This window comes from Branchiostoma floridae, chromosome 1 (assembly GCF_000003815.2).
Source record: "Branchiostoma floridae strain S238N-H82 chromosome 1, Bfl_VNyyK, whole genome shotgun sequence".
Classification (NCBI taxonomy): Eukaryota; Metazoa; Chordata; class Leptocardii; order Amphioxiformes; family Branchiostomatidae; genus Branchiostoma; species Branchiostoma floridae.
Genome location: NC_049979.1, coordinates 5,840,542 through 5,864,795, shown reverse-complemented (window position 1 = coordinate 5,864,795; position 24,254 = coordinate 5,840,542). Strand labels below are relative to the sequence as shown.

The 24,254-nt window shown below is 44.5% G+C and overlaps 1 protein-coding gene across 1 annotated transcript in view; it reads left to right on the top strand.

Moving 5' to 3' along the window:
• LOC118408897 (mitogen-activated protein kinase kinase kinase kinase 5-like) overlaps positions 1-24,254 on the top strand; it is a gene marked incomplete in the record, with an annotated part of 44,880 nt that overhangs the window by 10,133 nt on the left and 10,493 nt on the right. The window contains 28 exon segments of the mRNA XM_035809794.1: positions 623-665; positions 1,072-1,144; positions 1,522-1,573; positions 3,330-3,409; positions 4,700-4,757; positions 4,759-4,763; positions 5,425-5,506; positions 5,698-5,814; positions 6,219-6,297; positions 8,146-8,204; positions 9,291-9,329; positions 9,995-10,047; positions 10,743-10,781; positions 11,841-11,891; positions 12,353-12,401; positions 12,561-12,827; positions 14,359-14,406; positions 14,757-14,801; positions 15,649-15,733; positions 16,628-16,707; positions 17,502-17,562; positions 18,115-18,117; positions 18,964-19,072; positions 19,760-19,818; positions 20,067-20,170; positions 21,288-21,406; positions 23,387-23,463; positions 24,122-24,133. Coding sequence (XP_035665687.1) covers positions 623-665; positions 1,072-1,144; positions 1,522-1,573; positions 3,330-3,409; positions 4,700-4,757; positions 4,759-4,763; positions 5,425-5,506; positions 5,698-5,814; positions 6,219-6,297; positions 8,146-8,204; positions 9,291-9,329; positions 9,995-10,047; positions 10,743-10,781; positions 11,841-11,891; positions 12,353-12,401; positions 12,561-12,827; positions 14,359-14,406; positions 14,757-14,801; positions 15,649-15,733; positions 16,628-16,707; positions 17,502-17,562; positions 18,115-18,117; positions 18,964-19,072; positions 19,760-19,818; positions 20,067-20,170; positions 21,288-21,406; positions 23,387-23,463; positions 24,122-24,133 — 1,948 coding nt within the window.

The following is a 24,254-nucleotide window of genomic DNA, read 5'->3' as shown; positions in this document are numbered from 1 at the left end:
GTACTGTAATACATTTAAGTTAGCGGAGATTTAATTTCGCGGTAGCGGGAAAATGGACTTTTCGCGGTGGTTTTAATTTCGCGGTAGCAACATGCACTGTTGTCTTTTACTGTTATGGAAAAATATTCGCGGTGGTTTTGAATTCGCGGTGAAGCGGCCGCCGCGAAAACCGCGAACATTAAACCACCATGAAAGTTTCTGAATTTACAGTAATCGGGCACAAGCAGAGAACCATGAAAACTGCTGCCATTTTTTTTTACCAAGGTCAAGAAGTTTTTTTGCCCTGTGAATCCTCATTGCTGCCGCACATGTTCAAATGCAAAATTGTTGCAAATGGAAATGTTAGAAATGACAAGCTCATGTCCAAACATCAGGTCCATAAATTCTATTGTCTCTGTCAGCAGGGCTAGCTCTTTGTACTTTGTAGTTGGGCAGCCCTGGATGTGCGTGCTGAACAGCCAAACCAATAAATGAATACGTATTAGATAAATAAAGAATGACATTGCTCTATTCCAAATACCTCAAATGTTGGGGATTTTAAAACCCCATACCAGCCCATATTCGTGGTGCCTTCAATAACATATTTGCTGTTATATTGATAACATGTTCCTCTCTCCAACAGGGCGCAAATATCCTGTTAACTGATGAGGGGAACGTCAAATTAGGTAAGCGGAATGTTGCTGACACGTCGGCACCCATAATTCCTTATCAAAGCGTAAAGCATATGCTGTATGACCTTGGACACTCGACACCTCCTGAAAACATGTTGTGTGTGCTTTTGAATGTCAACTCAGAACTGGCTGTTGTAGATATGCCGTCAGTTCTGTTAGAAGCTCAGACTTGTCTTAGAATACAAATTGGCACAATTAGACAATTAGTTGTAATATTTATAATTACGTATGTTTATGTGCTTGTTTCATGTCCCGAATTTTTGTATCAACACACAGAAACTGCTGTTTTGTGTTCTTGTTCATCAACTCAAAATTACTGTAAGTACCTGCCAGATCGAATAAAACATATCAAGATTTTTTGCTCCAGAATTTTTTCACTTAAGCACTTTCCTTTTTGCAGCTGACTTCGGTGTGTCGGCCCAGATCACAGCCACCATGGCCAAACGCAAGTCCTTCATCGGCACTCCGTACTGGTACGTGCTTCTTCCTTCACTTCATCATTCTTCCCTACATTCAATTGCTGTAATTCCTGATTTTTTCAATGTACGTTTATTTTCACGGTTTTCACTGTAATGTGAACTTATCATTACCGATAACAAATAATTCAACTTGGTGACAGTAACAAATAATTCATTCACCGTGAACGTTTAGTTCTGAGAAGAAGTTAAATGTTCTCAGACTGGAAAGTTTGGTACTGAGAAGACAAAGTGAATTACATGGTGTTTAACCTTTGACCTGACATGGTGTTTAACCTTTGACCTGACATGGTATTTAACTTTTGACCTGACATATGGTGTTTAACCTTTGACCTGACATGGTGTTTAACCTCCCATTTTGTTCCTGATGTCAGGATGGCCCCAGAAGTCGCTGCTGTGGAGAGAAAAGGTGGCTACAATCAGCAGGTAGGTCAGAGTTCATCTGTTGCCATAGTTACAGCAGGTAGTGTAGAGTTCACCCGTTCCCATGACAATTTTTCCTTCTGCTTGACATTGATGCTTTTGTATGAAAGTTGTGCCTGGCACCGAACCATTTTTAACATGTCTGATGGTGTGTGATAGCACTGTTGTGTAGAGTCTGTATTGTGTCTAGTTGGTGCATCCCTGCTGTAGTATGGATTGTTGCTGGTCTCTATGGATTTGTCAGGCGCAGAGAAATGAGACATGGGCAGGTATTGATGAATTGCACATGGGCCCAGTGGATGTCAGATGCTGAAAATGGATGGATGCACCAGGATATCCACGTTACGCTGAAGGGGGAAGTGCAGCAGATATTCTGCTGGTGGTGGAATAAAGAACACACAGCTTTGTGCCCCTCCCCATTGCCCATGAACAACATATAACTCATAAGTAAAGTGCCACTGTCTTTCGCCAGTTTCGGGTTTAATTTAAGTCCCCTCTTATGTTGTCGAGGATTGGTGCAAGAATTGTTGTGGGTCTGTGCCCAACATGTGAATCAATATCCACGAGCCACTGTCCTTTTGGGTAAAGGCTGTTTGGGTTCAGAAGTCTTCCCTTAAGAATATTGTAGGTCCCTGCCCAATATTGTGGATCAATAGCAATGTCATTACAGCCTTGGCGGCTCGCGTGTAAAGCCGGGCTGGCTCAGACTGATTAGCTGATGCGGCGCTGTAATCCAATTTGTGCTGAGACAGGATGGAGGGATACGTGCACAGACTGTAGAGGGCTGGTGACAGCAGGGTTAGGGCACAGTGGGATGGCCCTGTAGCGGAGTTAGGGTTTGGGTGTGAGACTGTGATAGGGAGTGAAAAACTGGAGCAGAACTAGGGTTAGGGCACGGTGGGATACGTGCACAGACTATAGAGGGAGGGGTCCTGTAGCAGGGTTAGGGTTAGGGTATGGTGTTAGACTGTGTGAAGCGGTGTGATAGATTGTAACATGGTTAGGGTTTGGGTACGGTGTGAGACAGTGTAACACAGTGTGATAGACTGGAGCAAGGATAGGGTTTGGGTACGGTGTGAGGCCGTGTGATACGGTGTGATAGATTATAGCAGGGTTAGGGTTTGGGTACGGTGTGAGACAGTGGGATACGGTGTGATAGACTGGAGCAGGGATAGGTTTTGGGTACGGTGTGAGACAGTGTGATATGGTGTGATAGACTGTTGGAGGTTAGGGTTTGGGTACGTGTGAGGCCGTGTGATACGGTGTGATAGATTGAAGCAGGGTTAGGGTTTGGGTATAGTGTGAGACAGTGGGATACATGCGCAGATTATAGAAGGGTGGGTCCAGTAGCAGGCTTTGAGTATTGTGTGATAGATTGAAGCAGTGTTACAGTTCAGGTATGGTGTGAGACAGTGATTCAGTGTGAAAGACTGGAGCAGGTTAGGGCTAGGGTTCGGGTAGCATGATTAAATCTCGCTTATAGCAGCCCGACCAACATCTACCGGCCTCCTAGAGGCGCCAGTTACAGCCCCAGACAGCAGTGTTTGTGTTACACAGACTAGGGTTAGGATGGGATGCAGCAGAGCAGTTTGTACTTATCTGTGTTCCTGGCTTGAGAGAAGCCCAACTGTGTACTGAGGTTAAAGAAACTGCAGACCCAGCGTGAAGAAACTTCCCAAACCTACCAACATTCTGGATAACCGCTGTTACAGTGAGTATGGATTATTCTGATGTTTGTTTGTTTGTTTGTTGTGTTTAGTGCGACGTATGGGCTGTGGGGATCACGGCAATCGAGTTCGCGGAGCTGCAGCCCCCCATGTTCGACCTCCACCCCATGAGGTAGGTAACCCCCATGTGCGACCTCCGCCCCCGACAGGCAGGTTTCTGTCACAAGGCAGATGCAAAAATGCAACACTGTATGGTATTGTGTGTTTTGTGTGTATGGATAATGGAACACTACTGAACTATATTCTGTGGGGGTTGAATTTATCTATTAATCTGTTAGCACAGCTGACAGTAGTGCACGGACAGCTAAGTTTTCTCTACCAGCCATTTCAACATCTTTGCTGTATCCTGAATAAGGAGATTGGAACTTTCAATATCAAAGCACAGTATGACAAACCTTGGCAGAAATACAAAATTACCACACAATCAGTAATTACTAACTTAAAAATAAACAAATTCACATCATTTGATATACATTATAATTATACATAAGATTAGTTGTTGTTTGAGTTACCTGAGACATGAAAACTCCCGGGTATTTACAATGGAAGAAGTACATGGGTTTGGTTGTGAGAGATTGTTTATGTGGTGAGGAACCGTTTGGCGCTAACTCAGGTGACCTTGACACGAGAATGAAGGTCACGGACTTGGAACGACTCCGAAGGGGACGTCTCCCTGCCCGTTGGTATGATGATATCACAAACGGAACGCCGTGAAACGCAACTTGGCACATCACATATCCATATCAGATAACACTTATGTAATGTGACCTGTCGGCATGGGCCAGTTTTCTGTACAATATGATGTGTTGTAGTTAATTAAGTTTAGTATAGTTTATATAAAATAGACATATGTTTGTTATATTTTATATGGACACAAATTGTAAGATGACAGGAGACAGGCCTTTTTGGCTTACTGTTCTGTATGTGTATAGTATTGGGCTTCCATGCAATGCAGTATTTTGACATGATGGATATTGAGAGGTTATATGACAGTTTTGCATTATGTCAATGCAAACATACTGTTACTGTGAGGGGCATTGTAAGCATTCAGCTACAACCCTAAAGTTATTGCACCCTTGCAACCCTGTAATGATACCTCCAAGTAGTAAATGGCTTATCGCATAGTTCCTACATGATATTATGTCCTTGTGTTCTCTGTGGGTGCAGGTCTGTGTTGACGTTGATGTTGTGTTTGTTGTTGTTTTGCTCATTACTTCCCTTGTTATTCCCGTTATTTGTTTCCTTGGTGGCAGGATGTGTGTGGCCCAGACTGCCCCCTCCCCTGGCATGTGAGGGGTGTGTGTTATGCGGACCACTTACTGGGCCGCTGTAAGCCACACCCACAGATACGTTACAGAAACACATCTCCTGCACTCTCTCACTGCCTGCTTTCTGTCCACAGGGTGCTGTTCCTCATGTCGAAAAGTGGCTTCGTCCCCCCCAAACTTAAAGACAAGAACCAAATGGTGAGTAGCAGAGTACCCATCTACATGATGCGTTCATCATGACATGAAGGAGGGTGATATCCGGGGGAAACTGTGTGATTTGTTTGAAGTGGAGAGGTTTGTGTGGAATGTCTGGGATGCGGCTGCTGCAACCCTAGCCTGAAGTTGTTGTAGCTGTTGTTGTGAGGTGTTAGCTCTTGGCAGCCAGCGCGGGAAGGCTGGTGTTCATTCCGGCCAGGCCGACGCCACAGCTGACGGGCGACTCGCATCGTTGCCCCGCCAGGAATTCCATCAGATTGTCACCTGACCCACACACAATCCCTGAGAAATGAAGCGACATCGAAACCTGGGCCGAATCATTACACTTGGCTGAACAGAAACTTAAGCCATTTTTGTAGATGTTTTGCTGTGGTGCATTTCCACCTGTAAGTGATTCCTGCAAAGGTAAGAATCATCATCAGAAATTGGACAGTCTTTTTTGGATATATCTTGGTTGGGTCAGAATCAAGCTGCTCAGATATTTGTGTGGTGGTGAGAAGTTAGACTTTGGTCCGTGTCTAGATTCTCACCAGTACCTGCTGCCATCAGAGAGGAATGTTTATACATGTGTGGTGGTGAGAAGTTAGACTTTGGTCAGTGTCTAGATGTTCAAACTGACATGTTCGTGTTGTCTTCATTTCAGGACTCCCAACTTCCACAACTTTGTCAAACTGGCCCTGACGAAAAACCCCAAGAAGAGGCCGACAGCAGAGAAGATGATCCAGGTGAGGAATGACAATGTCCTTACCAAGTGTGTGTATTGGGGTGGGGTGGGGAGGTTGTTTGACTGGCTTTTGACTTTTTATGCGATGGGGTCACATATATAATGTGTCAAACTTCATGGCTGTAACCATGCTGTTCTTGTGCTGTTTTTAGCACCCTAGCTGTAACCATGCTGTTCTTGTGCTGTTTTCAGCACCCGTTCTTCCAGCAGCCGCTGTCCCACAGACTCGGCAAGGACTTGCTGGAGATGGCCTCTAACCCCAGCTCCTACCAGAACCATGACGACGAGGATGAGGAGGATAGAGGAGAGGTAACCATAGCAACCATTACTATTGCCATAGCAACCATTACTATTGCCATAGCAACCATTACTATTGCCATAGCAACCATTACCATAGAAACACAGCCTTACCCAACCCCAGCTCCTACCAGAACCATGATGACGAGGAGGATAGAGGAGAGGTAACCATAGCAACCATTACTATTGCCATAGCAACCATTAGTATTGCCATAGGAACCATTACTTTTGCTATAACAACCGTTACCATAGAAATCCAGCCTTACCTAACTCCAGCTCGTACCAGAACCGTAGCAACCATTACTATTGCCATAGCAACTGATACCATAGAAAAAACCTTAGCTAACCCCAGCTCCTGCTTTGAGGTAACCATGGCAACGGAGTACTAATGTCAGTTTTTGTTTGTTGAATTGCAGCCAACATTAGAAGTTCCGCAGAGGATTTCTTCACGGAAGAAGGAAGACAGAAAAGAACGGACGAAATCAGAGATAGACAGTAAGTACTGGGGTGACGTAAGCATTAGCGCAGGCGCCTAGAGCCCACGGTGAGAGATCTCAAATAAAAACAAGGCTTTAAACCATTGAAAAGCCTTTCTTGGTGGGATTTTATGTGAAATCTGGGCATTTTGGGGGTGGCTGCAGTAGGAAAGACCCTACACTGGTAGAATTAGTTGTAAAAAATGACCTTTCTCCATCGAGGGGGTTTCCGCACCCCCCTGAAATAGTGGTATCGTCGCCAGAATGGTGTTTTCAGCCAAATGGGCCAATCCAAGGGCTCTAATCAGGGGGGTGTATCAAAAGATTAGCCGTATAGAAATTCTTGCCAAGGAATTTGCCGAGACTGGATGTAGTAGGCTATCATTTGAAGGTAAGTTTGTATGGCTTGAACTTTTTATTCTTGAGATAATTGCATATTTGTTTCCTCAACTCTCCCATTGGAACGCATGTATTAGTGGGTGAAATTCTAATGTCATCGTCTCCCCTGTAGTGATTCAGGTAGGCATGGATTAGGCCATTCCTGTTCATTTTAAGGGCTTTTTTGTCATGGATCTGTTACCTGAGCAAGGTATAGGGTTCAGGTGACTGTCATTTACTTGAGATTTCCCCATTTTTTTGTTATTTTTGGCTCTCTTCCTTGTTTTTTAGCCATCCCTCCAATCAGTGCCAGACTGCAGACCAGGGACAGTGTACAGAGGACTTGATTTTGGTATTCTGGGGGTAAATTGTTGGGGGGGGGGGGTGATTGTCCTATGGGAGGGGTCCTAGACCAGGTGAATGTTGTGATTTAGCCTTGCAACACTCTTTTTCATTCTTTTTGCCTTTTCTATGATTGTCCCTATCCACACGAGTAGTCATTATATACCTTTCAGGGCCCTTGAATAGACTTTAGGCTTGCCTTGAAAGTGTCTAGAAAGGGGATGTAGGAGTCTAAGTGAAGGGAACAATGTCTCCATTAGCTTAGGTGACCAACTTTTGGCTTTATTCACTTGTTTCTGTCAAATTCCACCTGTAGCCAGCATCCCTAGCCCAGGTCCACAGTGCAGGCCTGGCACAGGTAGGTCATCAATCCCCAGGGGAGTGTTTCTTATCAGAGGTCTTTGATATTGATGGTTTTTACTTCACACCCCTACCCCGCAGTGGGTGATATGATTGACATCTGTCAATTGTGAACTTGAATTTACTAGAAGGGGTGACGTAAGCATTAGCGCAGGCGCCTAGAGCCCACGGTGAGAGATCTCAAATAAAAACAAGGCTTTAAACCATTGAAAAGCCTTTCTTGGTGGGATTTTATGTGAAATCTGGGCATTTTGGGGGTGGCTGCAGTAGGAAAGACCCTACACTGGTAGAATTAGTTGTAAAAAATGACCTTTCTCCATCGAGGGGGTTTCCGCACCCCCCTGAAATAGTGGTATCGTCGCCAGAATGGTGTTTTCAGCCAAATGGGCCAATCCAAGGGCTCTAATCAGGGGGGTGTATCAAAAGATTAGCCGTATAGAAATTCTTGCCAAGGAATTTGCCGAGACTGGATGTAGTAGGCTATCATTTGAAGGTAAGTTTGTATGGCTTGAACTTTTTATTCTTGAGATAATTGCATATTTGTTTCCTCAACTCTCCCATTGGAACGCATGTATTAGTGGGTGAAATTCTAATGTCATCGTCTCCCCTACTGAGCTCTTCTGTAGGTTTCCTGTGTAGTTACCATGTGCCAGACAAGCTGGATAATATCAGTATTGTCTGATATGAGTCGTTGCAGTAATGTTTTTCTGATGAGTCAATGCAGTGATGAGTCCCAGTACTGATGTTTTTCTGAGTCCCAGTACTGATGTTTTCTTTGTTGTTCCAGTGGAAAATGTGAACTTTGAACCTCCTCTGAGAAGAGAAACAGAACCTCAGCAGGACGAGGTGAGTGGGATTCTGGGGTAGGGTCACTCCGGGTCAGGGTTCAGCAGGGGTCACAAACTGCCTTTATACAATGGTTCAGGTGCCCAGATCACTGCAGCAGTAGCCTGGGTACCATCCAGTAGTTCGCTCCTATGTACACTTCTGCTATCCATCTGGAGACTTGCGCATTCAAACCATTTGGTGGTGATGCCAGTTAATGAGTGAATTAAGGAATGGGTTCTAGAGCACTCGTTCGATGACAATAGGCCCTCTTGCAAGCAGACAGAGGGCTTGTCCGGTGTTGGAACACCGGTTCGAACAGCGCTTAAACCCATTCCATAATTTGCTAGGGACCAATCAGCTCCTGCATCCAAAACTTGGATGATTCCAGATGTTAATGTGGTCTGGGATCCCAGACGGAGCGAACTACTTTCCGGATGAATAGATGAAGGTTCAAACTCTTTTACTTTCCGGATGGTACCCAGGCTACTGCAGCAGTACAACACGGACCACTACTGCTGCTACGGGTCAGGAGGGTCTACATGTAGAACAAGGATTGTAACAAACCTGTTTGAAAACATAAATCCACTTTGGTAGTAGCAAGATTTATTGGCCTTACATAAGAATTTGTTCTGGAAGGTCATTTGTGGTTGGTCAATATGTAAGACCAGTTGTGGTTGGTTGATAAACTATGTAAAACTAGCTGTTGTTCGTTGGTATGTAAGGCCATTTGTGATTGGACGGTACATGACTAGTTTAGATTGGTTGGTATGTAAGACTAGCTTTGGTTGGTTGGTATGTAAGACTAGTTGTGATTTGTCGGTATGCAAGGCCAGTTGTGATTGGTCAGAAGATGTGATTTGCCGGGGGACTCATCTGATGTGAAGGAGGGTCCGCCATCATCATCATCATCATCATTGTGGTCACTGTGGAACTCTGGGATAAGGGTGAAGGAATGCTGGGATAACTTCTGTGGAACTGTTGGAATATAGGTGGAGGAATGCTAGGATGAAGTCTATATGGGGGGTGCATGACAAGGCTCTGTATGGGGGTGGGGGGATGCAGGATAATATCCAACGTTTCTTTTTTTCCTCATAACCCTCCTAGGTCCGCGCTGGGGAGGTCCCAAACAGGGTTCGTAGGAATGTAAGTAACTTATTCGTCCTGAGGGAGTTTAAGGTTCGACAGGTGTGTTGTGTAAGGTACACCTGGTACCAAATGTGTCAGGTGTGTGTACACCTGTGTCTGACTAACCTGTGGTTTTTCTAACTTTCTCATCTCCGACTGAGCTCCCCACTGTACCGTAGGGTCTCCAGGTGCATCCTGGGAGACTGGAGCCTGCTGTAGTTAAAGCATGAAGACTTCTGTTCCAGCAGGGCTCCAAATAAGTTCCTCCAATGGCAGCCAGGTTTCTCGGCTTGCAGAAAGAAATATGAAAGAAGTTTAAGATTTAAAGACAGCAAACTTGGTATCATGAATGGCCAAGTGCCATGGACAGAAAAATCAGACCACACTCTCACTCACCCAGAATGATAAATTGTGCAGATTTGTCTAAAAGCGCCATATTTGGCACACATGTAGCTGAACATTTCTGCCCAGGAACGGTGTGCCGGCTTCTTGAATTTAGAGTCACGCATTGCGGGAAGTATTTGGAGCCCTGCGGTTGTATCCATCACTGACCATTTCTGACTGAACAGTAGACATTAGAACACAGACATGACGTGTTGATGGCATATACAGCAGTAGTACAACAGTTTGTACAGCAGCTGCTGTAGTGAGAACATGTCTAACCGTTACTCCCCTCCCCTCAGGACGACGAGTTTGCCGGCGCGTGGAGACCGGTCCTGGAGATCGACGGTAGCAAGTGAGTAGTGTTTACAGACGCAGGGCTCGGGGCAGGTGCTGGGCAGCTCCTGGGGTGTCGTCTGGCCACACTGATTTATTTTGTCGCTTGTCTGGCATTTTAGAGCTAAAGTCAAGCAAGAAGCGGGCTGAAAAAAAAAGGGTTGGAAGGAAACCTTAAATGCAGATTCAGTAGAAGCCGTTTAATTGCACTCCCCACTTGCCAGCACATTTTCTGCAATTATCCGAGTAGTGTAACAAAGCGAAATTATTCAGCTGGACCACATCACTATAGGACTTTGGGATTCCATGCAATTAACAGAAGTGTGCAGTTATCCGTTGTGCAATTAACTGGCTTCTACTGTATTCACTCTCTCATTCAAGTCTGAGAATCATCAATTAAGTTGATGTGGCCACAGGGTTACTCTTGGGTTACATTGGGAGTCCTCTATTGTCTGCTTGCATTTTTGTGGGTCTTAAAAGCAAAATCATGTTGTGCCAAGCCTTTTGTGTCAGTGGAAGGATATTGAGATGTCCAATCATGCTTGTGTAAAACATAGACATGGTGGAAGTTGTATATAATGTGCATGTCACCAATGCTGCTGCAGTAGAACCATCAGACTTGAGCTGCTGTTGTAGTGCTGCACTTCACATCATCACAGCACCCGACTCTGTCTAACTCAACCTCTTTTCTCTGTTCCTTATGTCCATCTGAAGGAGTCTTATCAAATCCGTTGAAGAAGAACTCCATAGACGGTAACTCCTGCCTCCTTGTTTCTTTGTGGTGTGTAGATTCTATGGTGGAGGGCTATCCTTGTTTACTCCATTCCATGTGACTGCTCTAAAGTTTCCACTGAGCCACGCAAAACCACCATTACAGCTTCCCACTCATTACCACCCCAGAGCCAACCCAGACCAAGACCCCCCTAAAAACCCAACCATACCAAGACCACCCCTCAGAACCCACCCATGCCAAGCCACCCTCAGAACCCACCCATATCAAGCCCCCCAGAACCCACCCATATCAAGCCCCCCCAGAACCCACCTATATCAAGCCCCCCAGAACCCACCCATGCCCAGACCCTCCCTCCAGAACCCATCCACACCAAGACCCCCTCAGAACCATATATACCAAGACCCCCCTCAGAATCATTAATACCAAGACCCCCCCTCCAGAACCCATTCACACCAAGACCCCCTCAGAACCATATATACCAAGACCCCCCTCAGAATCATTAATACCAAGACCCCCTCAGAACCATATATACCAAAAAAACCCCAGAATCATTAATACCAAGACCCCCTCAGAGCCCATCTACACCCAGACGCCCTCAGAACCATCCATACCAAGACCCCCTCAGAACCCAACCATGCTAAGAACCTACCCATGCCACAGCACCGCTGTTTTTCGGAGAATGAAGGGAAAGGTAAAACTAAGAAAACAACCTGTTACAGTTCTTTCTTAAGATGAAATTTGTGTTGGATGTACTTAACAAGCACTAAAGCAGGCTGGTTTTGTGTGATTATATAGGGTTTTATGTGTAAGTCTTGTGGGGACAGGCTTGGTACCTTCTAGTAACATACCAGCATAACTGTACTTTCTGGAGGAAGGATTGTACTCTAACAGGCTCTAAAGTGCTCAATAGTATGTTACATCAGTGTTGGGCAAGTCCACTGGCTCTGAGCAAGTGAAAGTGATGATCTATTCACGGAAAAATCACACACTGATCGACTCTTTCACCTGGCATTGGGCCAAGAAACTTGTCCATTCCTGTTGCTCATGTTGTTGTAACCCCTGTTTGTTTGTTCCACCAGAGGACACACGACAACGTTAGAGTACTCCGATGCAGCTGGGACAGACCAGTCGTGAGTATTGTCCTCTGTGTGTCACAAGATAAAAGGTTAAAGGTACAACGTTATGGTGAGATGGTGAAGGTTATAGGTTAGAGGACAGACCAGTCGTGAGTATTGTCCTTTCTGTGTCACAAGGTTAAAGGTTGAAGGTACAGAATGATGGCGTAGGTGGTGAAGGTTAGAGGTTAGAGGACAGACCAGTCGTGAGTATTGTCCTTTCTGTCACAAAGTTAAAGGTTGAAGGTACAGAATTATGGCGTAGGTAGTGCAGGTTAGAGGTTAGAGGTTAGACCAGTCGTGAGTAGCCATGTCTTTGTGGGTCTAGTTTGTCTGACATACCAGTGATTTTTTTTTTTTTTCAATTTATTTTGTACACAAAATAAAGTAAACGCTGACAGGTTTTTGTGACTTACTTGTGATGCTTTAGCACACAAAATGAAATAGTGGCTGACAGGTTTTTGTGTTGCTTTCAGGTCGTCGTTACCAGCGAACGGTACAGGCAGACCGCCTGGCGCTCCAAAGGTAGCCCTGTCTGTCCTCCTGCTCTGTTTTATCACCTAAGCACAATACTAGCATCTGGTTAAAACTTGTTACTCACTGCATGTCTTTGTTGCTGTGCGACCTTTCATGTGATGTCTTTGTTGCTGTGCGACTATTACGATGTTCTCTGTCTGACCCCAGGCTGGGCAGAAGAGCGCATCAGACAGTGAAATCATCTCCACGCAGGAGAGAAGAGACGGCGGTACCCCCCCTGCCCACACCACCCCCCCTGCGCTGCCCCCTAAGGAGAGAGCGAACGGGGTGGTCCCCACGGCGAACGGTGAGGACATGGAGGAAGAGCAGGACGTATCCGAGCAGGAGAACAGCGAGCCGCCGCCCGACGACGAGCCCCCGCCGCCCGAGGTCCCGCCCAAGGTCGGAGACATGAACAGACCCAGACCCCCCATGGTATGAACTCTAACCTTACACTTTAACCTCTCACACCTGACCTTTCATCCCTCACCTCATCCAGACATCCCTTGGAACAGCATGAAAACACTGGTCCCAAATTTTTCCAGTTAGGCTTAGGTCACATTTCCAAATTGGGGCCCTGCGGTGAAGATGTTGGGAGGGAAAAGAATGATATAAAATACATCAAAGTATGCAAAATGTTAACATAAGATTAATGGGCATAATTTGAGTATATTTTTAGGTATACATTCTAATTTTTCGTTTCATTGAACCTCCCGGCCGGGCCCCCGTTTGGAAATGTGACCTAAGCCCTAAGGTTGGTTATGCTGCCTGTGGTATTGTTGAACCTTTGCTCGGAAAGATAGACGACTTCCAAATCTATTGGTGATTCTAGTTTCTTTCCAAATTTATAGCCATTTTTGCTGTACGGTCATCATGCAACATTTCAGTCTTGAAAGAATTAAGCTAGTTAACTTGGCAGAACCTAAACTCAGAAGTTTGTTTCATGTTGTAAATTATGTGTACACTCTTAAACATGTAGAGTGTTGTTACAGTCATCTGCAATCTTAGTAACATGTAGTAACATGTAGTAAACCCTGTAAGATGTGATTTTGCAACTGCTATCAGGTATGAGGTGGAAAAACAGTGTGTTGGACCTACTGCACACATCTGGGTCTCCACTCTTACATTGTACATTACCTCCATCACATACATAGTTGCTTGGACCCCTGTAGTATCGGACGTGATGATTTTAAGTTGCTTCTAACCTAACGTTCCTATTCACAGCATGTTACATAATGACTTGTGCCTTGTGAGTGTCCTATGTGCAGTAACAGCAGGGTTTTGTTTGTGCAGTGAGAAGCATGAGTTTCTCCCTCTAAGTCTAACATGTCAGGAATACCTTAAACGATCCACACACAAGTTTGATATAATGTAACCAGAGACAATGGATGCTCAGCAAAGTTTTGTCCCATACTGCCCTTCCGCATGCCTCACCAACACTCCGTACATGTGGCAAATGTTTATGTCTCATTATTACATTTAGCAATTGTTCATGGTGTTACAAAGAGGTAAAAACAATGACTTGTTTGATGCTATCTTGAAAATGTTCTTATACAGAACAACAATCAAACAGAAAAGGTTACAAAGTTGAGACTAGACATTTGCCACAGTGAGAAGATCTACCCATTCTGTATCGCTTTCAGCATTATTTTACTTACACATGACCTTACTTTTCACAATTGACCTTTCACCTTTCACATCTGACTGTACATCTCTTACACCTGACCTTACATCTCTCACACCTGACCTTAGAGACCTTTCACAGCTGACCTTAGACCTTTTACATCTGACCTTACACCTTTCACACTTGACCTTCCCACATCTGACCTTACACATCACATGGCGTCCTTCCGCTTTCGTATTTTTTTGCACCAATCTGGCACTTCACGTCTGAGCTGATTTTCTATAGATTCTCCATTGTTTTATTTTTTCCTGTCTGTGATTCGGTCTTTTCTGTCTGGTGTAGCGGTCCACTTGGTCCAGGATATGTCACCAAGAAACCCTAGCAATCTTGGTAATGATGCTTTTCTTGCTTTTTCATACTTTTTTATACATGGGCATGTGTGGGACAAAGATTTGCTGTTTAGATATTCCTGATGAATGGCTGTAAAGGCTGTGTAATTTTTTAACGCACCATGTTTGTGTTTGTAGCTACATTGTACATAGTCATGTTTCTAATGGCAGCATGTTGTGAGCAATGTTTAACTCTGGTCATGTCCATAGCTGTGCCTTGTAACTACCAGGTGTAACCATTTTCACCTGCCTCTCACCTGCCAGGTGAGTTTACCTGGTCTCACCTGCCAGGTGAGTTTACCTGGCCTCACCTGCCAGGTGTGTTTACCTGTTGTCACCTGTTTTTTGCAGCAGGAACCACAGTGCAATGGGCTCCCGCCTACACCTAAAGTACACGTGAGTTTCCTTTGTTACTTTGGAGTGATTATATTTCCGCCATGAAACACAGGAGTTAGTTTAAGCTTGAAACTTGAAGCAGTAAATGGTAGTTCTCTAAGTAAGACTTTTTTGTACTATGCCTGAGATGTCAATAATTTGATCAAGACAATGATGAGTAAAGGAGGATATTCATAACAGGATATTCCTTGGTCGGAAGTCCTCTTAGGAGACAAAAACTCCAAAGAACAAACCTGCATCTGCTGGGACTGTCTTACATGTGGCATACAGTTCTGTCCCTGTAGGACTTAGTGCGCCAGTCAGGGCTCTAGCCAGCTCGAAATTTTTTTCCGTCAGCCAATTCCCATTGTCGCGAAAACACTATTCCAGAATTTAGAGAGACTGAACTGAGACTTTGAAAAACAGGTTTTTAAGGAGATAATCGTGTGCGAAAGGGCACAGACACGCTTCATCAACAATAACAATAGCAAAGAAAACAGTGTGTGGCTTTTACGGCCGTGGACGGCATCCCCAAGCTGCCTGTAGCTTCCACCAAGGATTTTTGTCCGTCAAGGTTGACGGACTGGTTTGAAAATTTTTCTGTCACACACAGCAAATTTCCGTCAATTGACGGAAAACCGGACACTGGCTAGAGCCCTGGCGCCTGTAGACGAGAGGGTGGAGAAGGAAGTGCACACCCCTCCTTCACCTTAGAAAGTCATGTGCAGGCTAGGCCAGGCAGACTGGTCACCTAACCCACCCTGTCTGCCTACCATTGTCTTCCAAGACATACAGATGCCGACCGACCAGTGTGTTGTTGGGAGCGTGTTATATTTTGGGATTCATGTGTTGAATTTGTTTGTTGTAGATGGGAGCGTGTTTTTCCAAAGTGTTCAACGGCTGTCCTCTCAAGGTGAACTGTGCCGTCAGCTGGGTCCACCCACAGACCAGAGGTACCAACACATGCATGAACTCTTCAATTTTAACTGCAGCATATCGGAAGCATCACATTTCTAGTTACTAGATGTACTTACATGTATACTCTGACGCTTATGGTACTGTAAATACATTTAAGTTCACGGGGATTTAATTTTGTGGTAGCGGGAAAAGGAACTTTTTGCGATGGTTTTAAGTTCGTGGTAGCACCATGCACTGTAGTCTCTTACTGCCGTGGAAAAATGTTTGCGGTGGCTTTAAGTTCGCTGTGAAGCGGCCACCACAAAAACCTTGAACATTAAACCACCGTGAAAGTTTCTGCATTTACAGTATTTTACTCATCAATGAACATTACTACACAGAAGTCTTGAGGTTTGCTCAAGGCAATTGTTAGAGATCACCTGACTTCCCTACTTACAGAAATGTAAAACTTGTTATAAAATCCTGTGTTAGGATCAGTTTGCTGATGACACCATTTTCGCCTGGATACCATCCGGATAGTAGTTCGCTCGTATGTTCGCCTCTGCTATCTGTCTGGAGACCTGCACATGCAAACTGTCTGGTGGTGACGCCAGTTAACGAGCGAATCAAGGAATGGGTTTCTAGAGCACTTGTTCAATGACAACAGCCCTCCCGCAAGCAGGGAGAGGTCTTGGAACTCCTGTTCGAATGATCGCTTGAACCCATTCCATAATTCGCTCATGTGTAGGGACCAATCAGCACCTGCGTCCAAAATTTGGACAACTCCAGACGTTAACGTGGTCCAGGATCCTAGACGGAACAGCAGGGAAGCGATATATACAGCTTATAATGAATGTCAGAGCTAGAAGCGACTGTATATAGTATGTTATGCACGCCAAACTACTTTCCGGGTGGTACCCAGGCTAACCATGTTCCTCTCTGCCCCCCAGACCAGCACATCATCGTGGGGTGTAACGAGGGGATCTACACCCTGAACCTCACACAGCTGCACGAGGCCACCATGGATCATGTGAGTTCATGTTTCTTTGTTCTTTAAATCTTGGATAGACTGTTTACAAAGGACAATACCGTATTTCTTCTAATAAACCGTGCACTTTTTTGACATTTCAACTTTGAAGTTGGTGCTTCAGGTCAAAGCCAAAGTCGGGGTGCGCGCTTTATTTAGGGGTTGTCTCAAGAAAAATCACGTAACAAGCCAGAAAGCCAGCGATTACGCCGCGAGGTATCGCCCTGAACATTGATAATTTATACATTTGTCTTTCGTTTATTATTTACAAGATAACAATGTTATATATACTTAAAATTACGTATGCTTATGTTATTCTTTGTATTCAAAATAATATAGTTGTAATGATATTTATAAGAATGATATTATAAGAATGACTTGAAAAAGAAAAATGGAGACAATCGTCCGACTTTTTGCAGCGTGCTGAGGCTGGCATAATTTGTTACAAATATTTTATCCCCGAGACATCACGCGGCTGCATGCCGGCACATCGTGTATAATCCACGAGCATTTTGACCCAAAACATAATTGCTATGTTGCCCAAACCTTTGAACAGTACAGAGTGAGTGCCAAAAGTCAAACTGCTTAAACACATAGTTTTCAGGTAGGAATGTCTGTGTCTGAAGACTTTGTCATTATCTTTTTCTTGGCTCCCACAAAAATACATTGTAAACAATACAAACCACAAGGTTCCAAAAGGCTACCTCAGAAGGGAGATGGTTGGGATGGGAGGGTACCCGGTAGTGTTGGCATTTTCCAGGAGATTTACTCATGTTTGTTTATTTGTTTGTTCACAGCTGTTCCCCAGAAGATGCACCTGGATGTACGTAATAAACAACATCCTGCTGTCAGTATCAGGTGAGAGTTTCAGCACTGTACATGAATCAGGACTTGCACAATCATCAACAGTCTTGTCCACTTGTAGATGTCTCATGCAAACTGCCCCAAGGAGGCAGGACTTTCCTTCATCCTTCACCTCCCAACTACATTCAAAGGAACGTCTTGTTTGGGATACAAAAATCATGGGTGATGAAAGTTGGAAGATTGTTGTTCCCCTGAGGTTTAAAGTTGAAAACTTCGTGGTGGCTATCTTGTGAAAATAACAACTTTGTAGCTGACTGGAAGACTGTAGTTTAGATTGTTTTAAAACTTTTTGGACCCTTCTTTGTCAGAAATTGCATCATTTATGACATTTAGTTTGTTACTCATGAAGATTCCCAGACCTGCCATTGTACTTTCACAGTGAAACAAAATCACCAAACCAAACCTGAGCCCACATGTAGCTGTCCTTCCTCCTTTCTGAGCAGTTCTGTATTTTTCCCCACATTGTTTGTACCGTGACTCACGTCTACTTTCCCTTCTTTCTGTTTGTTTGTGTCTCCTCTGTCTGGCCCCTTCTCGGACGGACAGAAGGTATGGCAAGCCCCACTCCACAGGAGGCCCCTCCTGCCTGCTTACTTACGCCCCCTAGTTACTGCAGTTGCTAGTGCAGGACCCAAAACAAGGCCTAGAGTACTGCATTTACACATATCTACGACAATATATAATGACTGTGAAAAGACAGTTTGTCAGCTTTTTAGTTGCGGAATTTTGTGTTTTCTGTAGATAAGGCAGTATTCTTCTCTTGCTGTATCCTTTTTGCCATTATCCAATTGCTGGTGTATTGAAAAGTGCTCAGTTATAGAGAAAAGGCCTGAACTCATCACAGTATATGTCATTGGAATACAGTGTCCAATCATACCAGGTATGCATGTGTACTGTGTAATGTTCTGGAGTATGGCAGAGATATCAAGTGCAAAGTTATCCCAGTATTCCACCATTCTTCTGCCTTTTCACATGGCTGCTGCCTTCCTTAGTAACATTATCTTAACGTTCGCAATAATGTTCATGTCATACCCTGTAATTGTTTTAGCCAGTGTATCACTGTTTGTCACATGTAGACTAAGTGGATGAACGCTATTTCTATATGACTCTTTATGTAGGTGAAACAAACACAGAGAGTGGTAACAGACCAGGTTTTAACTTCATAGAGAATTTGCAATGCAGATTGAATCTAGAATGCCACCGACCATCACAGGAAGCCAGAAAGTTGATTTTCCTTGGTTTTTTACTTAACAATTGATTGGCTTTGTAATTAAATCATAGCCCTTGAGATGTTGTTGTGTCCTGTTGAGCAATTCTCTGTTCTTGTGCATGTTTGTGGATTGCTGTGGATGTGAGGAGGGGTGATGTCAAGTGTTGTTGTATTTTTCCCTGCAGGAAAAACTCCGCACGTCTACTCACACAACCTGGTGGGACTGCACGACCGAACCCACACCCTCGGCTTCAACATCCCCACACACAAGCTGCCCGACAGAATTGTACCCAGGTAAGCACCCACGCATGGCCCAGGTAAACACCCATGCACAACCCACACCCTTGTCTTCAACATCCCCACACACAAGCCTCCGACAGAATCGTACCCAGGAAAGCACCCACGTTTGACCCAGTTAAATACCCATGCACAACCCACATCCTCGGCTTCAACATCCCCACACACAAGCTGCCCGACAGAATCGTACCCAGGTAAGCACACACGCACGACCCAGGTAAACACCCATGCACAACCCACACCCTTGTCTTCAACATCCCCACACACAAGCTGCCCGACAGAATTGTACCCAGGTAAGCACCCACGTATGACCCAGGTAAACACCCACATGCACAACCATCTGCTTTAACATCCCCATACACAAGCTGTCCGACAATATTGTACCCAGGTAAGCACCCACGCATGGCCCAGGTAAACACCCACACGCACAACCCACACCCTCGGCTTCAACATCCCTACACACAAGCTGGCGGACAGAATCGTACCCAGGTAAGCACCCATGTATGACCCAGGTAAGCATCCACGTATGACCCAGGTAAGCATCCACGTATGACCCAGGTAAACACACTCACACACACTCAAAAGCTGACTGACAGAATCATACCCAATTTGCCAAATCTATGATATCATATATGACAATCAGTGATGTTTGGTCAACTACAAGGTCCTTTTTTGTCTTTGCAGAAAATATGCAATTTCTACCAAGTTGCCAGATACCAAAGGCTGCCTCAGGTGTTGTGTTGGTGAGTGGTTCTCCTTTTCTGTACGTTCACCTGCCTGTTAATGACCTGTATGTGAGTTTACCTGCCTTGTTAATGACCAGTCCTGTATGTAGTTTAGAATGTAAGATGTTAAGCCTGATGTAGTCTGGAGCATCTCCATGGTAACAGCAGCTTGTAGATGGGGAGGGATGGGTACAATCAGATGACATCACTTCCTGTTTCATCACTTCCTGTTTCATCACTTCCTGTTTCATCACTTCCTGTTGCAGTTCGGAATCCGTATAACGGTCACAAGTACCTGTGCACAGCGGTACCAAACGGGGTGGTCCTGTACCAGTGGTACGAGCCCATGCAGAAGTTCATGTTAGTTAAGGTAAGACACAGACACCAGCACATGGTAAGGTTTATTACAGACACCAGCACATGTTTGGGTTTATTACAGACAGCAGCACATGTTTGGGTTTATTACAGACAGCAGCACATGTTTGGGTTTATTACAGACACCAGCACATGGTACACAGGTTTTCTGCAACTATACATAAAGACAGACAAGTGGATACAAATGATAACCTTATATGGATCAACATGTTGAGTTGAAGATTTGATTTACTGTACACTGGTTCTAAGGTGGGAAATACATGGGCAGGGTTTATGGTGGAAGGAGGACCTGGTGCTCAAAGCATACCTGAAGTTTATGAGAAATCTGCAGATTCTTGTAGAAACTGCAGGAAAAGCTACTGGTCCAAATTAGGAGTTTGCTGATACCAACAGTTGCAATGATATAATTATTTACTCTACTTAAGCAAGACACAGTGACTGTGATTTGTGCAAAGTTTCTTGCATGTTAACAGTTCTCTTGTTCCACAGTGTTTTCCCTTACTTTAATGCAACCAATTCAGATCCTAGAGGTAGCACAGTTGCCATAGTGACTTCTTCTTGAAAGTTAAACTATCCCTAGAAGATTAGACAGTTGCCATGGTAACCATAACTCTATAGTAAGCTGTACTCTGTACTTTGCAACTCCCTGGAGTCCAAACAGTTGCCATAGCAACCATACATATGTAGTAGCTTGTGCTCTGTAGTTTGAAACTTTCCCTAGAGACTGGATAGTTGCCATGGTAACCATAAATCTTTAGCAGCCTGTGCTCTGTACTTTCAAACTTCCCCAAGAGAACAGTTACCATGGTAACCTGTACTCTGTAGTAAGCTGTACTCTGGAGTGAGAAACAGATCACCTCATGCCACAGCACAGCTCCCCCCTTATGCTCCACAGCACTGTGAGATCCCTAGCAACAGTTACCATGGTAACCTGTATTCTGTACTAAGCTGTACTCTGGAGTGAGAAACAGATCACCTCATGCCACAGCACAGCTCCCCCCTTATGTTCCACAGCACTGTGAGTTCCCTAGCAACAGTTACCATGGTAACCTGTATTCTGTAGTAATCTGTACTCTGGAGTGAGAAACAGATCACCTCATGCCACAGCACAGCTCCCCCCTTATGTTCCACAGCACTGTGAGTTCTCGATTCCACAACCGCTGAGGGTGTTCGAGATGCTGGTCACGCCCATCGCAGAATACCCGCTGGTCTGCATAGGAGTCAGTAAAGGGTGAGTCAGTTAAAGTGGCAGCTTGAGTGAGTGAATGTGATTGATATATAAAGTATCAGGGCTGTCTCCAGGTTTTAATTGTTTTCCAGCCCAATCATTGCATTGAAGCACTTTTTTTTTTTATTGTTAGATCTATCATTTTAAGCTCACAAAAATACACTTTCTTGAATATAATCATGTTGTGACGTCCAGAGTTTTTGGACGGGTGGGGTGACATTTTTATCAGTCTGAAGAAGAAAGTTTCTGCACCGGGATAGATGGATGAAAAGGTCCCAGGGACAGCCCTGGTTTAATTTGAATTATTGCTGGGCAAGATCTCCTTGCAAAGGGTACTTGTTATGGTAAGGCTCAAGAAGTCCTGATGGAGGACTTCTTGATTGTGTGACAGACATGTGACGTGTGTATATAGTTGCCACTACAGCACTGGCTATAGCATGTACTCAAGTTAGGGGTAGATACCGGTGAGGTGTACCGGTACAATACAATTTTTTCTTATTGAACCAGTCCAGAAAAAACAGATTCAGTGGACCGGATGTTGGACAAATAGGAAAATGAACAGATTATATGATCTGGCATTCACACGATTTGGGCCTTACCTGTCAAAGAAAATAACAAGAGCAAAGGAGAGTAGAGTCCATACTACAAAGTTTTACAGTCAAAAGTACAGAGGCAGTTAGCCTGGTAGGATGCCAGTAGAGGGAGTCTAATACTTTACAAAACAGATTTCTTTGTTGTGAAATGGACCATTGTTTTGAGTACCGTCCATTCACAAGTTCTCAGATACTGAATCAGTTCCAGGTTCAGGTCCAAACCTGGACCTGATTCTCTGGCCCTGAACTGGACCTGAATTTTCTGTTCCGGTACCCAGCCCTAACTCACATCCTGTCATGAAGGCTACATCCTCTCCAGCTGTACATGACATTTCTGGGATCACAGATGTTGCTGCACGCATGTCGTGGCTTGCTTTTAAACCTCAGCACAATTAAGTGGCCAAGTCTGTATTGGTTATTGGGTTAGGCTGTGGGAAGACAGGTACAGACGTGTCCTTTCACCAGTGCATGTCGGTGTTGCATGTGGTACATTTGCTATTGAATATTTCGCTGCACGCATGTTGGCATACCATAGTCCCACGTTTGCATGTCAAGGGCTGTTTAGGGCTCGAAATACCACCTGCATATGCAGGTTAGTGCAGTTAAAATTGGAGTTGTGCAGGTATTTCTGGTGTCTACCTGCACCTAACCTGCACTGGTCCATGTACTGGGTTTTGTGTAGGTGTAGGTGATGTAGGTGTATTGTGGATTTTTGCATGAGTGTTTATCACCTATGAAGTTTAATACAGATAATGGCAACAGTTTCTGAACAGATTTTAGTACAATCAATACTACCTAAGTTCTGAGTGATGCAGGTAAAATTTGCAGGTATTTCGAGCCATGAGATTTGCCGCCCACCCCCACCCCCCTCCTGCATGTCGATGTCGTGTGTGTCTCATGTTCAGTGATGTTTACATGTTTTCCTGGCTTTGACCTTGGTGCTGAACTTGGCAGAGTGAAGGGGTGAGTATCCCCCCTCCCCCCCTTCAGTCCGTCCTACTATTCTATATAACCAGCATTTGAAGGGACCAGCTCACAAAAATACATGCTGCAAACTAAAGGAAGCCATACAAAGATGTCCTTTGTAATGTATTACCGTTATTTAACAGCCAGTAATCGACGGACAATAGGTGTGAAGTATTCCTCCCTGCCCCTCACGTACCACCAGTTTAGTGTTAATTAGCTTCTCTGAACCTGAAAGAACCGACTTCATGGGCGTTAACCTCGCTAGAAATCTAGAAATCAGCCAAACCAATACACAATAAACCTACGACATGTTCATCTCTTGTTTTTACTTGTTTATGTTGCTTGTCTGCAGAACCTGTTGCTGTAGTTGTTTGTCCATGTTAATGTTATTGTTATAACTAATGTTATTGTTGTTTCTCTGCAGAACCAATCAGAACCTGTTACATTTTGACACGGTGAACCTGAACTTGAGCTCAAGCTGGTTCACAGAGCAAGGATCAGGTAAGAGGCAGGAACTCTGCCAGCTTCTCGGGGAAACAACCTCCTTAAAGCTAAGGGCACAACCCACCGTACGTGCTATCAAGGTGCCAAATGTGGGCAATCTTTTGGGATCTGTAAGTGGTAGGTACCGCCTCTGTACGAACTCGTACGGAATCCGATGGTACGCAGACACGCCGTAGAAGCTTAACGTGCAGGCAAAACTTTGTGTGCCATAGGGCTGATGTGCGTTGAGACGTAGTCCCTCCCTGCTCTTGCCATTCCTTCCGCAGGTTTTCAGAGAAACGTGACAGATGTGACCTCCCATAAAATATACAGATAAAAAGCACTTACGGCGGATTGTGTCCTTAACTTTACACTCCTGGTGCATATTTTCATTGAAACTGAAGGTTTGGACAGACCATTTCATGTTTCTTCATTCTTTACCATTTTTGTCTAGTATTGATTATGTGCTGCATGTGTGGCTGTACGTGAGATTACTTCCAGCACGGCTACTATTAGGTAACCTTTTCACCAATTACAATCACCAAAAAGTACACATTCCATGATTATGCCATAAACCTACTGCCCAATACCACATGATGTAAACTCTATTTGTAAAGAAGATGAAGGCTTGACCAGTTCTTATTCTGACGCTCTCTTCCTCCATCCACGCATGCAGCACTGTTTGACGGTGAGGAGACAGTAATCACGGATAAGTATAGTGCCCTGTCCAGACTAACCTGGGTGCCACCCTATGTAGTAGTACAGCCCCCATACCCCCTCCGCTAATTAGAAGTAGAGTATGGGAGCCC